Here is a 16,625-nt window from a genome sequence, read left to right on the forward strand (position 1 = left end):
GTAAGAAACTTAAAGAGAAATAATTTCATATAAGAAAGAATCTTGCATGATAAATTTAGTCATAGAGTGAAATGACTGGTTGTTTAAGAAGGAGGAATGTTCAGGACAAACCAGAAAGTCCAAGCACGTGATGAACCATCTGTGTAAGTCACAATAAGAGGATTTATTTTTTTAAAATCCAAAAACTTTTATATGATCAAGTGGTCACATTATTATTAACTTTTGGTTTGCTAAGGAAAAAGCTGAGATTTAAAAAAAAAAATTTAAATTAAGGTTATTACATCCATGTATCTCTCTGCATGCACTTTTAAAGTACTTGTGACAATGAGTTACAGGGCTTTGACTCTTGGGTCTAAAAAGGACATCAAGTCCTGCTAAATTTCAAATGCTGACAGTAATTGAAGACCCATCTTCAGGCCCAGTAGAAGATGCCAGTCAAAATAAACTGCATTCCTGAAACACAAGGCTAAAAATTAAAGCTATTAGACTTCTCAAGGCCCAGGGACTACTGGGGAAGAGGTGGATGAGTGAGACTACATGGGCTGATTTTGAGAGATGAAATATGTTCATTTTCTCTATAAATTAATCATTAAAGTTAAAGGCACACTGATGCAACCCCTGTGTCAGATTAACAAGGTTTTAACGAAGCATTAACCAACTCCTTAATAAAGGCCACCACACAGGCCAGTTTCTATTTTTTACTGATAAAAACATTATACTGATAAGCATACTTGGAACTAAAGTTTTTCATATATTCTAAATGTTTCCCTAGGACTGATTCTGAGAAGTATAATTGTTCTTTCTGCATATTTTTAAGACTTTTAAAAAATAACATACTGCCAAACTGTCCTACAGAAAGGCCATTAAACACTCATCACAGGCCAGACGCAGTGGCTCACGTCTGTCATCCTAGCACTTTAAGAGGCAGAGGCAGGTGGATCGCTTGAACTCAGTAGTTCAAAACCAGCTGGCCAACATGGTGAAGCCCCATCTCTACAAAAACTACAAAAACATTAGTTGAGCATGGTGGGGTGCACCTGTAGTCCCAACTACTTGAGGGGCTGAGGCAGGAGGATCGCTTGAACCTGGGAGGTCAAGGTTCGCAGTGAGCCGAGATCGCATCACTGCACTCCGGTCTGGGTGACAAAGTGAGATTCTATCTCAAAACGAATACAAAAACCAAACAAACAAAGAAACCACTCATCATCAGGTTGTGAAATAAGTTGGGTATTATTATTGCTTCCTTATTACCTTTAAAAAAGTATTTTTTTCATTTTCTTAAAAAATATGCAATTATGTTAATATGATAAGGCTGAATATTTATTTAAATGCTTTTTGCCATTTATGTCTTTTTGTGTGTAAATTATCTTTCCATGTCCTTTGTGCATTTTTATATAGAGGCAGTTCATCTGTTTCTTACCATTGTATAAATAACTTAACTTTACTGCAAGTGTTTTCCCCCCAGAGTTTTATTTCAATGCATCTAAATTGGTGGGGCCCTTTTGAGTCTTTGCTGTAAACCTTATAAACCATGGATCCAGATTTAGAAAATAAAAATAATCAACAAATAATTGTTTATTAATTATGCCCCAAATAAATGTGGGACACACCTATACTAAAAATTTATTTGCTATTTATCTGAAATTTATTCTTTTTGGTTTTTGTTGGTGTTTTTTGAGATGAAGTCTTGCTCTGTTGCCCAGGCTGGAGTGCAATGGTGTGATCTCAGCTCACTGCAACCTCTACCTCCTGGGTTCAAGCGATTCTCCTGCCTCAGCCTCCCAAGTAGCTTGGATTACAGGTGCGTGCCACCACACCCTGCTAATTTTTGTATTGTTAGTAGAGATGGGGTTTCACCATATTGGCCAGGCTGGTCTCGAACTCCTGACCTCAGGTGATCTGCCTGCCTCAGACTCCCAAAGTGCTGAGATTACAGGTGTGAGCCACCATGCCTGGACTTTTCTGAAATTTAAATGTAACTGATAATGCTGTATTCTCAGAACCCTAGCTAGAGGCCACAGCTGTAGTGGAGTGTGGCTGAATTGGGTATCAGGTTTTAAAGTCAGCACATTTGGTAAAAATACTGAAGGCCAAAAGTGCCCTTACATGTTCTTTAAATAGCTTTCAACATTCAGTGTGCTTGGAGTTTCGCCTTCCATTCTATATGGTAATTGTCACGCACTATAAAGTTAAGAACCTTTCAGGGAATAAAAGGTCATTCAAACCATCTCACTCTTGTGACCACAGGTATGAGGAGGAAAAACATGGGGAGGTCAACATGTTCCTGCTTGCCTAAAGGCTTTATTATGTTTTATATCAGTTGTCTAAAATGTTTAAACAAGTATTTATTGGTAGTTTTGCTGGTTAAACAAGATAAAATAGTGAAGTTCCTCTCACATGGGCATAATGTTCTCAAGTCAGCTCTCAAGAAAAACATGACCACAGTGTAACTCCGCTTACTTATTTTTATACAGTTATCCTTCAATCCATGCTCCCCAAATCCCTCAGTCTAAATTTTATTTTCAACAAACATCCTACCCTCAAATTACTTCTAGATATTTTTCTTTTGGTAGAAATTGTGTATTTTGGATCATTCAGTAGCTACTTGAGAGCAGTGGTGGTGAAGGCCTCATATCTCTCCTGGTGCAATACTATCCTGTTCTGCACCCATTGTTTCTTTTTATGGATGCTTTTCTAAAAAGTTTGCCCAACATTTTATTTCAGCGAAATACACCTAGTGATACTCAGAAGTTTCAAAGCAGTCATTAGCCAGAAGTTCAAAACAAAATGAACAGAATGATGTATTCATTCTCTTGAACACTGTTCATAAATGACACTTAAATCTTATTTATTTCTAGCACATTCAAAATAGTCCCATGAAACAAAAAAAGTGTAATCCTAGCCAAAGTTCCTTTTTTTTTTTTTTTTTTTTTTTTTGAGATGGAGTCTTGCTCTGTCGCCCAGGCTGGAGTGCAGTGGTGCAATCTTGGCTCACTGCAAGCTCCACCTGCACGGGTTCAAGCAAGTCTCCTGCCTCACCATCTCAAGTAGCTGGGACTACAGGCACGCACCACCGTGCCCAGCTAATTTTTTGTAGTTTTAGTAGAGATGGGGTTTCACCATGCTGGGCAGGCTAGTCTCGAATTCCTGACCTTGTGATCCGCCTGCCTGGGCCTTCCAAAGTGCTGGGATTACAGACATGAGCCACCGCGCCCAGCCACCAAAGTTCATTTTAATAGGATTTGGACTATAAAAAAGACAATGTCAGATTGTCTATATTTCACTCAATATATTTATATCTGTATCTACAGTTACATATTCTATATATTTATATTAATACATGCATTTAAATGTTCACTTAGACTTTCATCTTACATGTTAGATATATTGCTTTTGTTGGTTAATGTTATCTAAGCACACTAACCTTCTATGTCCAGTATAAAAGAATCACCTGGCTCTATTCATACTGCTATGGTCTCTGGGAAATCTTGTTCATTTTTGAATAGATACGCAGGACAAGGAGAAACTCAAACATTCACAAATACATACACATAAATACACATTCCTACATATGTACACATCTATGCATATAGATATGTGCAAACATATATACACATATATATTTGAAGTTTGTATTTATCATGAAAAAATTCAAATGCACAAAAGTAGATGGATTGGTAAAATCAACTTCCATGTACCCAATACTCAATTTCAGGGATTATCAACCTTTTCACAATATCTATTTTAGTAAATTATTTTGCAGTGTAACATACATACAGAAGAATATACAGATCATAAGTGTATAGCTCGATGAATTATCACAAAGTGACCACACCCAGATAACCACTACCCAGATGAAGACATAAACTTTACCAGCACTGCAGAAGCCCCAGGCTCTCCTACTCACTACATCCTTGTAACTCCCACAAGGAAACTACTATCTTGACTTCTAACATTCCAGATTTGTTTTGCCTGTTTTTGAATTTTATATAAATGGAATCATACAAGTGTTTAACTTTTTTTGCTTAACATCATATTTGTGAGATGGATATATGTTATTGTGCTTAATAGTAATTTTATGAAACTACACTATAAATTCTTTATCCATTCTACTATAGATGGACATTTGAGTTCTGTTTTGGTGAACATATATTTTAGTGAATATATGTAGGCATTTAAAGCTAGGAGTGGGATTTCTGGGTTATAGAATACGTGTGCCAAACAATTTTCCACAAATGTTCACTCTCATCAGCAGTGTATAAGCATTCTAGTTGTTCTACATCCTTATCAACACTTGGAATTGTCAGTCTTTCAAATTGTAGCTATTTTAATGCTTGTATTGCTGCATCTCATTGAGGCTTCAATTCACAGTTTGTTGATGAGTAATAAGATTGAACATGTTTTCATTTTTGTCTGCCATTGGCTATCTACAGAAGAAGAATATTTGCTGGCTGTATTCAAGTAACTGTTCTCCTATGGATTATCATTGTTGTTTTAACAACTTCATTGAGCTATAATTTACATACCATGCAATTCACTCACTTTATGTGCTCAATGATTTTTAGTAAATTTATCAAGCTATGCGGTCATCACAATAATACAGTTTTTGGAACATTTCTATCACCCCAATAAGACCACTCACGCCCTTTAACATTTAATCCCCCTTTCCACACCCACCTTCAGGAAACCATTCATCTACTTTCTTACTCTATACATTTGCCTTTTCTGACTCTTCTAGGGCTTTATTTCATTTTTATAAATTAACAAATTAGTAATATTATTTATCCATCAGTTTCTGTGTCTGTGGCTAATACAAATTCACCCTTGAGAGATAGGTCTATTTTTAGTGTTCTGACAAGTAAGCTGTCTCCAGCTCTTGAATTGTCCTGGATTCTCCTGGGTTCTGCAGTGTCAATGCTCTTCAGCTAAAGACCACCAGGAACACAACCGTAGTTGGGTTTACTTCCTTGTTGCAGAAAGAGAGAATGCACACCATGAGGAACCATGGGACAGCTCAGTAAGAGGGGATTGGAAAGAAATGTGTAAGAATTGAGCTTGTGTTTGGTGGTTTGGGGAGTGTTTAAAAGGGGTGGAGCTTTGCTCTGGATCAAATGCTGTCAGGAAGCAGGGGGTAATTCTTAAAATTGGTTATCTAATCACTCTTATCTAGAAGGAGGGCAGACTAGTCTGAGGCTTAAGTTGTAATTGGTAAAGAAGCAGCAATCACTGTTCTTAGGCAAGATGGGGGATGTTTGGTCATTTTGTGGTTTGGACCACGTTCGGGTTTCAGTGGATTGTTGAAACATGACTACAGAGGGTCACAGGGTTTTTGTCTTGCTACATCAACCTCACAGCACGGCCTTGTCTAATGTTCATGTTCTGTGAAATTGCTTATATTTGACAGGAGAATGCCAAGTCCTATCTGTAAGAACCAGGCCAACTCCTCATGTTAGTGGCTGCTTTTCCCTTTCTCTTTCTCACCAAGATAATGGCATCCAGTGGGTACCTTGTCTAGACAACAACCTCCAGCCACTCACTCCTCTGTACTATATAATTTTGCCCTTTTATTTGACACTTCTACAGAAATACTAGATTACTGGGTAAATTCTAACATTCAACCTCAACTTGTGACATCGTTTATAGATTTATAAATGTTCTGTGTTTCGTCTTATAAGTGAAGCCGTGAACCACAAAATTAGCACTTTGTTTGCTTTCTTTCATGACTCTAGGAATCTTTTAATGAAGCAATATTTGCAGTTCATATAGCTAACAGAGTGTTTCCACACAGAATATAAAAATTCTTATTAAAATGTTTAAAGATTATTAAGTTAAAAATGCATACAAGACTAAACAAAAGCAGAAAGTTGGTTTGTGGGCATAAATTTGGAAGTAGAATTAGTTTTATGACTAGAATATATCCATCTATATCACAGAGCTACACTCTTGTCTTTCCTGAGTGATACTTTAGTATTTGCGTCTGTGGCTTTCATTTTTCCAGTTTCTGCTGGCCAAAAGAATCCCCCTTCTGGTTGCAACTTCTATGTTAGCTTATAAATAGCTTTTATGTTAGCTAAGTTATGTCCTGAGAACCATTGCTTATCCTAAAGCTTAATGTTTTTCATGCCTTGGCTCCAATCTACCATGACTTACATTTATTTTATTATTTTATTTTATTTATTTTTGAGATGGAGTCTTGCTCTGATGTCCAGGCTGGAGTGCAGTGGAGTGATCTTGGCTTACTGCAACCTCTGCCTCCTGGGTTCAAGCAATTCTCCAGTCTCAGCCTCCTGAGTAGCTGGGATTACACGTGTGCGCCACCATGCCCAGTTAATTTTTGTATTTTTAGTAGAGACAGGGTTTCTCCATGTTAGCCAGGCTGGTCTTGAACTCCTGACCTCAGGTGATCCACCCGCCTCAGCCTCCCAAAGTGCTGTGGTTACAGGTGTGAGCCACTGTACCTGGCCACTAGTTGCATTTATAAGCCTATTTAAGTTAGGCTTATTAAGCCTATTAAAACTAAGGATAAGTTTTATTTCCAAGCTGTAATATTTACACTAACAAGGAAGGAGGTGGAGGAGAGGAAAAACTTTTACTCTCTTAATTATATACTTTGGGCCTATAAATTAAGTTGATAAAAGACATGTAATTAACAGGAGAAAAAGCACACAAATTTTATTAATATTTTTACATGCATGGCAGCCTCACAGATAAGAAGTGAAAACCTAAAGATGTAGTTAAATGTAGGAGATTATGTACCATTTTAACAAAGGGCAATAAATTGTGGAGAGGTGACTAGTCAAAAGAAAGGGACTTGGGTTCCTAAGGGCAGTAAATTATGGGAAGGTGACTATGAAATGTATGGTAGATAAGAATTGTGTAGTAAGGTTTGTTTGGCAGATTCAGTTTGGTACCATCTCAGGTCTTCCTGGTAGAGAAGAAGGGAACACCTTTATAAAGGAAAATGTATGTCATCTTTCCAAAGGGAAATTTATTCTCTGCTTTTAGGTGAAAAGGGGAAAGGGAGAGAGCTCTTCCTGTGTCTACTGTTTCTCAGTTGCCTTAAGCTCAAAATAATCTTTATGCCAAAGTGTCATATTTTTGGGGTGGCATATTCTAATCCTTTCCGGGGTGGTCGATAACTCACGTTTTATCTATTGGGCTATCACAGTTTTATGTCAAAAAATGAAGGACAATGAGGTGATCTTTTTCTTCTAGAAAATCTTCAAAAGCCCATTCATTCACAGGGATACAAGTAGTGTTACCGGTAGAGGGTCTGGACTGCAAGTTGTCCAGGTTCTTGGCATTTTGAACAAAGAATTGGACAAAACACACAGCAAAGCAAGGAATGAATGAAGCAACAAAAGCTGAGATTTATTGAAAGTGAAATTACACTCCACAGTGTGAGAGTGGACAGAGCAGCAGCTCAAGGGCCCCAGATACACAATCTTCTCAGGTCCAAATACCCACTAGGGGTTTTCCATTGGCCACTTGGTGTTCACCTCATGTAAAGGAAGTAGTGGTCTACAATCAGTCTGATTGGTTGTGGAAAGCAACCAATCAGAAGCTGAAGTGAAGTTACAAAGATCACATGCCTATGCAAACATCTGATTGGCTGCAGAAAGCAACTAATCAGAGGCTAAGATGAAGTTACAAAGTTGCACTTCTATGCAAACGAAGACTTGACCTGCAATCAGAAACTGAAGCGAAATTACAAAGTTACCCTCCGAGGCAAACATTCAGGGCATCGCCAATGATGGATGCCATAATTTTGGCTTGCCATTTTGTTTACTCTGTTTCCTTTTTCCTTCCTTCAGGTCACGATTGTTATAAACCATAAATGTGATATAAATAAGCTGATTTTGATTAGTTTGTGGCCCCATCTGTAGCTTTTGGAGCTTATCTCTAATGTCTGGGGCAGATTGGCCAATGAAATACTGTGCTATTAATATTTTGCCTTCGGGAGAGGAGGGTCCAGATTAGTATATTTTTTAAGGGCTCCCTCCAGCCTGCCATAAAACATGGCTGGATTTTCCTCCTTGCCTTGTGTAACCTCCCTTACTTTATCATAGTTTACTGCCTTAGTTATTCCCTTTCTCATTCCTCCAAGAAATTTATCCTGGTTGTTCATTCCCTTAGGAGTGTTATAGTCCCAATTAGGATCAATAGTGGGAACTGTGTCTGGGCCAGGGTGATTGCCCTGAGGGTTTTGGCAAATAATTCATTGCTTCCGGGTGGGTGGTCTCAAAGATTCCTTCCTTTTCTGAGGGTGTGCAACAGGTTGCTAAAATGAATTGAACATCTCTCCATGAGAGATCAAAGGCTAAGATCAAAGGTTGAAACCCATCTGTAAATTTCCTAGGATTCTCAGAATAGCTTCCTAGCTTTTCCTTACATTGTATATATCAGTTATAGAGAAGGGGGCCTGCACTAGGACTGGTTCCTTGGTTCCTGCTACTTCCCTAAGAGGTAGCAGGGCTGGAGAGAGAATTGAATACGGCGTTCCTCTCTGAATGTGACGGGGATTTAGTAGGGTGTTTGCTCCTGGGTTTTAGCCTCAGGAGCACTTGGCAAGGGGATATAAAGGGGTGGTTGCTGTTCACCCTGAGAGACAGCTAGCCCTTGTAAAAGGGGATGATATATAATATCTAGTTCTGCCTTAGCACTTTCCTTTGGGGGGTGGGTTCTGGGAGTTTCAGATTGTTAAGTTTTTGATATTGGATCATAAAAGTCTGTACATATGGGACTTCTGACCATCTTCCTGGCCTCTTGTAAAGTAGGTCTAACTGCAGGATGGTGTCATAATTAAGGCTATCATGACTTTGGACATTGACTGCCCATTGTTGGGGGCTTGGAAGCTCATACTGGGGCCAAACAGTATTGCAAACAAAAAATTATACATTTTCCCTTTAGAGTGTCAGGGTCAAATTGATTCCAATGGTGGATGATGTAGCCAAGTGAGGAATCCGGTGGAATAGGTCTAGAATTGCCCACAGTGGAATAAGGTGGAATAGATTGAGAGTTGCCCATAGTGGTCTGGAAAAGAGAAGAGGACTTTGAAAAGTAGAGGGCCCATTAGGTGACCCAAACTTCACCCAGGGCATCCCCCTGAAAAAAATCTGAACCCAGACTGGAATTCCCAGGGGTGTCCCTACTTTAGGGCCCTGATTTCGTCTGTCAGATGTCTCTGACCTTAAATGGGGGCTGGCACTGCTTTGGGATGGGTCCCTCCACCACTGAGGACCTACTATGAACTTTCCTTAAGGTTTTTCTGTCCCACTTAAAGCAACCCTTTAACCTTTTAAATTTAGACAATAAGTTCCCTTTCATGAATTTCCCCCCATGCCCCACACAGACCACCTCCGACATGCCCAGACCCTCTGACTTGTATAACTTTTTTGCAGTCTGTCCTTTAGCCAGATGAGTAGGGGAAGGGAAGAATTTAGCATAAGAAAAGAAGGTTTTTTTTTTTTGTTTTGTTTTTTTTTGAGACAGAGTCTCGCTGTGCTCCCAGGCTGGAGTGCAGTGGCGTGATCTCGGCTCACTGCAAGCTCCGCCTCCCGCGTTCACGCCATTCTCCCGCCTCAGCCTCCCAAGTAGCTGAGACTACAGGCGCCCGCCACCACGCCCGGCTAGTTTTTTGTATTTTTAGTAGAGACGGGGTTTCACCATGTTAGCCAGGATAGTCTCGATCTCCTGACCTCGTGATCCACCCGCCTCAGCCTCCCAAAGTGCTGGGATTACAGGCTTGAGCCACCGCGCCCGGCCGAAAAGAAGGTTTAAGTCGCCTGAAATGTGTGTGAGTTCGCCCAGGATGAGCTTCTGCTGCCAACTGCGTCACATGTAAGGATCAGGGACTATAGCTGGAAGGGACAGAAAAGAGTCCTTCCCTCTTCAAGGCAGGGCAGTCATCCCTGTTCACTCCTTGCCCTCAGACAACACCAGAGAGTGACCCCAGCCAGCTCCCCTCAATTGCCAAGGAGCTACTAGAAAACAGCCACTGAAAGACTGGAAAAGAAAAAAAGGAAAATAACTCAGAAAGAGGAAAAAAGGAATAGGACTCGGAAAAACAGAAACAAGGAAAAGGACTCGGGTCCCTCACCCCAACCCAGCGGTGTTAGTCAGACGCTTCCACATGGAAGCCTTTCAGTTTCACCAGAGAGAGGCCCTGGCCAGAAACTTGCAGTTGTCGCCGTGCTTAGGCGCTGTCCACCGCGAGTCCCGAGTTGGAAAGGAAAAGAAAGAGAGAAAGATTCCCCTGTATGTAGCAGAGAGGAGAAGAAGAAAGGAGAAAAATAAATCCCAAACTTTAGGCTTCCCTCCTACCTGGCTCGCCAGACCAGTAGAGGGTCTTGACTGCAAGTTGTCCAGATTCTTGGCGTTTTGAACAAAGAATTGGACAAAACGCACAGCAAAGCAAGGAAAGCAGAGATTTATTGAAAGTGAAAGTACACTTCACAGTGTGGGAGTGAGCCCAAGCAGCAGCTCAAGGACCCCAGATACAGAATCTTCTCAGGTCCAAATACCTGCTAGAGGTTTCCCATTGGCCATCCTACTTAGTGTTCGCCTCATGTAAATGAAGTGGTGGCCATCAATCAGAGGCTAAAGTTACAAAGTTGCACTTCCATACAAATGAAGACTCGGCCCACAGTCAGTCTCATGGGTTGCGGACAGCAAGTTGTCCAGGTTCTTGGCGTTTTGAACAAATAATTGTACAAAATGCACAGTAAAGCTAGAAAAGAATGAAGCAAGGAAAGCAGAGATTTATTGAAAGTGAAAGTACACTCCACAGTGTGGGAGCAGGCTGAGCAGCAGCTCAAGGGCCCCAGATACAGAATCCTGTCAGGTCCAAATACCCCCTAGAGGTTTCTCATTGGCCACTTACTTGGTGCTCACCCCATGTAAATGAAGTGGTGGCCCGTAATCAGAGGCTAAAGAGAAGTTACAATGTTGCACTTCTATGCAAAGGAAGACTTGGCCCGCAATCAGTCTGATTGGTTGGGGATGGCAACCAATCAGAGGCTGAAGTGAAGTTACAAAGTTACACTCTATGCAAACATCTGATTAGTTGCAGAAAGCAATCAATCAGAGGTACTTTCAATTTTCCAGCTGCAGCACAGAAAAGGTGGGGGTTTGCAAAGGGCGTGGCCTCTGGGCCTTCTGTTACTTAGGAGTGGAAAGTTAGGGTTTTCCTTTCCAAATGGCTCTAGGAAGTCAGTAAGAAACGGCCTTAGGTTCTCTGCTTCTAGACCCTGTTCTCCAACCTCACTAGCAGAGTACAGTGTGCACTTCCTGAAAATGTTACCTGTTTTGCTAATAATTTTAACTTGACAGAAAAGTAGGGTGATCAGATAAAATACCCTATGTCCCATGGAATAGCTGGAATGTACTTAAATTATTTTTCATTGATTATCTGAAATTAAAATTTACCTGGGCATAATGTACTTTTATTTGCTATATCCGACAATCTTATACAGAAGTCATGGGAAACTCAGAAAAGGTTGTCCAAATTATTCTGGCAGAGAGGAGTAGAAGAAACAAATGCCATTTAGGCTGGGTGCAGTGGTTCACATCTGTAACCCCAGCACTTTGGGAAGCTGAAGCAGATCACGAGGTCAGGAGATCGAGACCATCCTGGCCAGTATGGTGAAACCCCATGTCTACTAAAAATACAAAAATTTGCTGGGCGTCGTGGTGCGTGCCTGTAATCCCAGCTACTCGAGAGGTTGAGGCAGGAGAATTGCTTGGACCAGGGAGTCGGAGGTTGCAGTGAGCCAAGATGGCACCACTGCACTCCAGCCTGGTGACAGAGCGAGATTCCGTCTCAAAAACAAGAAACAAAACAAAACAAAACAAATGCCATTAAAAAAATTAAACAACAAAACTGTGGGGCCGGGCGTGGTGACTCACATCTGTAATCCCCGCACTGTGGGAGACCGAGGCAGGTGGATCACCCGAGGTCAGGAGTTTGAGAATAGCCTAGCCTAGCCAACATGGTGAAACCCCATTTCTACTAAAAATACAAAAAAAAAAAAACTGGGCATAGTGGCTGGCACCTGTAATCCCAGCTACTTGGGAGGTTGAGGCACGAGAATCGCTTCAACCTGGGAGGCAGAGGTTGCAGTGAGTTGAGATCGAGCCACTGTACTCCATCCTAGGCAACAGGGAGGCTCTGTTGCAACCAAAAAAAAAAAAAATTGTGGTAAAATATACATAATAGAAAACTTACCGTCTAACCATTTTTAAGTGTACACTTCTGTGACATTAGCATATTTGCATTGTTGTGCAGTTATCACCATTCATCCTAACTTTTTCACCAACCCATACTGAAGCTCTATGCCATTAAACAGTAAATCCCCATCCCTCCTTCCCTAGACTCTACAACCACTGCTCTACTTTCTGTCTCTATGAATATAACAGCACCATAGTATTGGCGGTAAATCAGAGTTGGCAAATGCAATCTGAAGCAGAGGAAAGGAGAAAGTCATAACCCTCAAGTTTTACAGTCCCATTAAAAGTATTAGTACTTTGAGAAAAGGACCGTCACGATCATGGAGAGAATGAAGGAAACACTCCATTTCTTTCCAGTTTGCAACTGGAATTGCCACTCTAACTTTCGCCTTTCGGCATGGCAACACCCAGGACACCAACGCCCACAACGCAGGTCCTCCATTTTGTGACCTGCGTGGAGGGCGGGGCAATCTCTCTTCGTCACGCCCCGGCACCGGGTAGACATCGCAGCCAGGTAACCAAGGAACCCAAAGTGAGGCGTTGGCCAGGAGAGGCTGGATCCGGAAGTCAAGGGGCCCCTCCGCCCCGCGTCCGAGCCCCGCCCCTGGCCCCTCCCACCGGACCCCGGCCGACCTAGATGACGTGTCCGAATAGGAGTTGGCGAGGTGCGGCCGGCCGTCCCTGCGCGTGCGTGATACGCGCACCGGTGGAGTCGGTAGCAGGAGTCTGGTGGTCGTTTTCATTGAGAAAGGCTCCGCTTCTCCGGGTTTTTGCTGATGCTGAGCCCGGGGGATTGAGGGAACATCGAGCTTTGGAGTGGAAAAGGTTGCAGACTCCCAAGTCGTTGTGGTCTCAGTCTCCAGAGTGGCTGCGTTACTGCAGGAAGTCACTCCCCTTTCTTAGGCGCATCCTTGGCTGTAAAAGGAGGTTAAATGCCTCTGGAAAACCTCAGGTTTATTTCAGCTTTGAAAGTCCGGTTCCAAATTTAGATCCAGCAGTCGTGTGGCCTGGCCGGTGATGGTCCTGGAGTACTTTCCCCGCGCCTGGGGTCTCTAGGCTCTGTGGATGTAGAGGTGTGGGATGTAGGGGCAGGCACTTACCCGTGGAACTTACATATAAATGGGTGACTGAGACAGCAAACAAACAAACGTGATCCTTCCTGATAGTGGTACATGTGGGATGCCGAGGTTTAAGCGGACGAGTGGTATTAAGAGATTTCAAGGTTTTTGCCAAGAGTGGAAGCTGAGAGGCTTCTGCAGTAAGAAGTCCAGGGCAACTAAGAATTTGGCTTGGACCAGGGTGGTAGCTGTGGGCATGGTAAGTACTGAAATAATTTAGTCCACAGTTTAGCACCCCAGCCAACGGGACTGAAGGACAGGAGGTAGGGAGTGAGGAAATGAGAAATTTAGGTTCTCCTCCAGGGTTGGGGCCTGAGAAGAGATGGGCAGCGATGCCGTTTCCTGGAAAACTAGGAGAGGATGTGTTTGGGATGAGGGCAGTGAGATACAATGAAGGTCAAGTTTTAGGGGTGCTAGAAAAAGAATATAATGAGCAAAAATGTTAGTTTGTTTCCTCCTCTTTCCTATCTGGAGAAAATGCCTGCTTCCTTTTATTGTATTGGAAATCTCCATGACTTCCAAATACAGAATATTTTACAATTTTTCCCTAGCCCTAAGTTCAGCGAATATGTTGATTTATTTGAGTGAGAGGACGTGAAAGGGAAGCCACCTAGGCACAGTTTTCTGTTCAGGCCCTACCGGATTAGTTTTTGTTATTAAAAAAAAAAAAGGGTGCCATTCTTTGGGCCAAGCGGTGTGCTCAGCGCTTTGCCTCCATTTTTCATTTAATCTTCACAGCAACCTTAAGATGAACGTTCTTCTCTAATTCCCAGTTCTCTCTTGATTAACTTGGCTACCCCACTATATGGATCAATTTGCAGGGTCCTACGTCCCTTTGAAAATCTGATGAAAGTTATAAACCTTCCCTGGGAAAAAAGTACAAACAGCTGCAATAACTTTAAATAGGAGCTCACCGGCCCTAAACTTTTCTGAGCTTACTGTTTCACAAACTTGCCTATTCTTGAATTCTGAGCTGGAGGTTGTGATTCTCTCTTCTGTACTTTAAGATGATGCACTCTTCCGAAGTTTTCGATTGAACTCTAGTGGCCAACTGAATTGACTTTTTCAGATCACTAAAAAGTTTCTCCTTGAAAAATACTCAGAAGATGAAACACACACACACACACGTGTACGCATACACACGCGGACACCATATAGCATCATCAGTGGGAAAAGTGACAGCATCTTGCTAAAGGGTGATCATACCATATTAATCCGATTCGCCAGAACTACTTGCTTCACTGAGCTCTCAGGTGTGCTCGGGTCTTCCTTTGAAGAAAATAAATGTCAACGCTACCCTCTATTCTACTCCCATTTTCCTCCCCACCCCATTTCCACTCTCAAAGAGTTGTGTGCACACAATCACTGCCCAACGCAGGAATGCATCACTGCATCCAATGCTTGGAAACTGTCCGTGAAGATGCCTTTGAGTAGCTGTCTATTTGAGGATTTGTGGCTAATTCCTCCCCATTTGTTTCCTTAGCCTGCTCCCAACCAGGTGTCTCCCGAACTTTTCCCCTCCGCCACCATCTCCATCCGTCTCCATCAGCAGGTGCTTTCTGTCATAGGGACTGGCGTGCCGCGGACAGTGTGATAAAGAAACCGTATGATGGATATGAGAAATTCGTAAGACCCAGCAGCAAACGGGGAGCGGCTGGCGAGCGCTCCACGGCCCCCAAGCGTAGGAGCTCTGGATCGGAATTTGTAATTCGTAATTGGAACGTGAGCGCCGGAACAGCTCTCCCGGTAACCACCCCAGCTGGCGCGCGGAAAACCCGGAAAGTGGATTTCGCCCCCGCTCCCTCCCGGAAACAACTGGTGCCTGCAACCGTTCTCACTGAGCATGTGCAGACTGCGATGCGCATGCTCTGTCGCGGTCCGGTTCGGTTTCTGTTGCGGGACCCAGGGTGTCTCCTAGCGCAACCGGAACTAGCCGTCCCGGGGCCGGCCTCCTTTATCTCCCGCGGCCTTGTAGTGGTCTCCGAGCCTCCCCACCCCTCCTTCCCTCTTCACCCCCTAGACTTGATTGCCCTTTCCCCGAAACAGCTATCATGAGCGCGAGGCTGCCGGTGTTGTCTCCACCTCGGTGGCCGCGGCTGTTGCTGCTGTCGCTGCTCCTGCTAGGGGCGGCTCCTGGCCCGCGCCGGAGCGGCGCTTTCTACCTGCCCGGCCTGGCGCCCGTCAACTTCTGCGACGAAGAAAAAAAGAGCGACGAGTGCAAGGTGGGTGAGGCCTGACGCGCCCCCTGATACACTGTCGGAAGGGGAAGTCGCCCCTATCCGGGGGAGCTGATCCTCGGGTGGGAGTGAGGGAAGGGGGTGTAGCAGTGGGTGGGGTCGAGTTTCCCCTGAAGCTTTTGGGGTCAGCCGGGCTGTGGGTGGGGGGGCTCTGGAACAGCCCTTGCAAGGGTAGATTCTGGAGGACTCAGTGGGCCTCAGACTCTCCTCCCGTCTTGCGGGCCAAGTAGCACGAGCAGCTGTATTCAGTTTTCCTGGAACAGGGACCGTGTGGAGCGCCCTTGGAGTTGGGCTTCACGCCTTAGAGCTTTGGAGTTGGATGCATGCAGGTCCACGCGTGAGTGTTCGCTCACAGCCCTGTATCATGTACGCTAAGAAAGCGGGTGACCGACTCCTTGCATGTGAGCAACACTCAGCCTAGTTACAATTTCCATTAGCTTTTAACTTCATTGCCTCCTGTTGAATTGCATTTTCCTGGAACCTCCTGGTTGGTTAGGAGAGCTTGTTCTTTCTAGGACTTTGATACCTCGCATCACAATTAGAAGTTGGTTCCTTATTTGTGGAGTATAACACCCAGAACCGCACAAACTGCATTAATAAAGAGTTGCTGTAATGGTTGAGCCACTTGATTTCTGACTTTTAAGTGTAAAAGATATTAATACACAAAAAAAGATACGAGATCTCACTAGTTTCTCTTAGATGGTTTTAAACATTTAAAAGGGGCAAATGATGGGAGAATCTGGTATTTTCCTAGGGCAAGTCTTGAAAACTTTGATCTCTTACAACATTCACACCCAAGGTTTTCAGTTTAATTGCTAGTAAAAGAGGTGTAAGTAAAGTAACCTGCTTTTAGGTTATATGGTGTAGGGCTTTACAGTATTCATACACAACTATTTTGTTAAGTTTATTTAAAACTTAACATTTGGGGGATGAGGATCTCTTTGAAGCCTTTAATGATTTTAACAATTCAAATAATCGTTCAACAAACTTTTACAATCTATAAATAGGCTTATTTATTAAGTTTGATTTCTTTTAAGCTAGT

At 42.9% G+C, this 16,625-nt stretch overlaps 1 protein-coding gene across 2 annotated transcripts in view; it reads left to right on the forward strand.

The window, feature by feature from the left end:
- The first annotated feature begins 14,576 nt into the window (after positions 1-14,576).
- The window catches only part of TM9SF2 (transmembrane 9 superfamily member 2), a 73,653-nt gene continuing 71,604 nt past the window's right edge, over positions 14,577-16,625 (forward strand). Inside the window, exon 1 of one of the 2 annotated variants that reach the window (XM_025363990.1) lies at positions 14,577-15,568. In XM_025363990.1, coding sequence (XP_025219775.1) covers positions 15,398-15,568 — 171 coding nt within the window. In that variant the 5' untranslated portion in view covers positions 14,577-15,397. The remainder of the gene's footprint in view (positions 15,569-16,625) is intronic. The other variant, XM_025363991.1, reaches the window with a different exon arrangement.

The sequence above is a fragment of the Theropithecus gelada genome, chromosome 17, assembly GCF_003255815.1.
Source record: "Theropithecus gelada isolate Dixy chromosome 17, Tgel_1.0, whole genome shotgun sequence".
In the NCBI taxonomy this organism is placed as follows: Eukaryota; Metazoa; Chordata; class Mammalia; order Primates; family Cercopithecidae; genus Theropithecus; species Theropithecus gelada.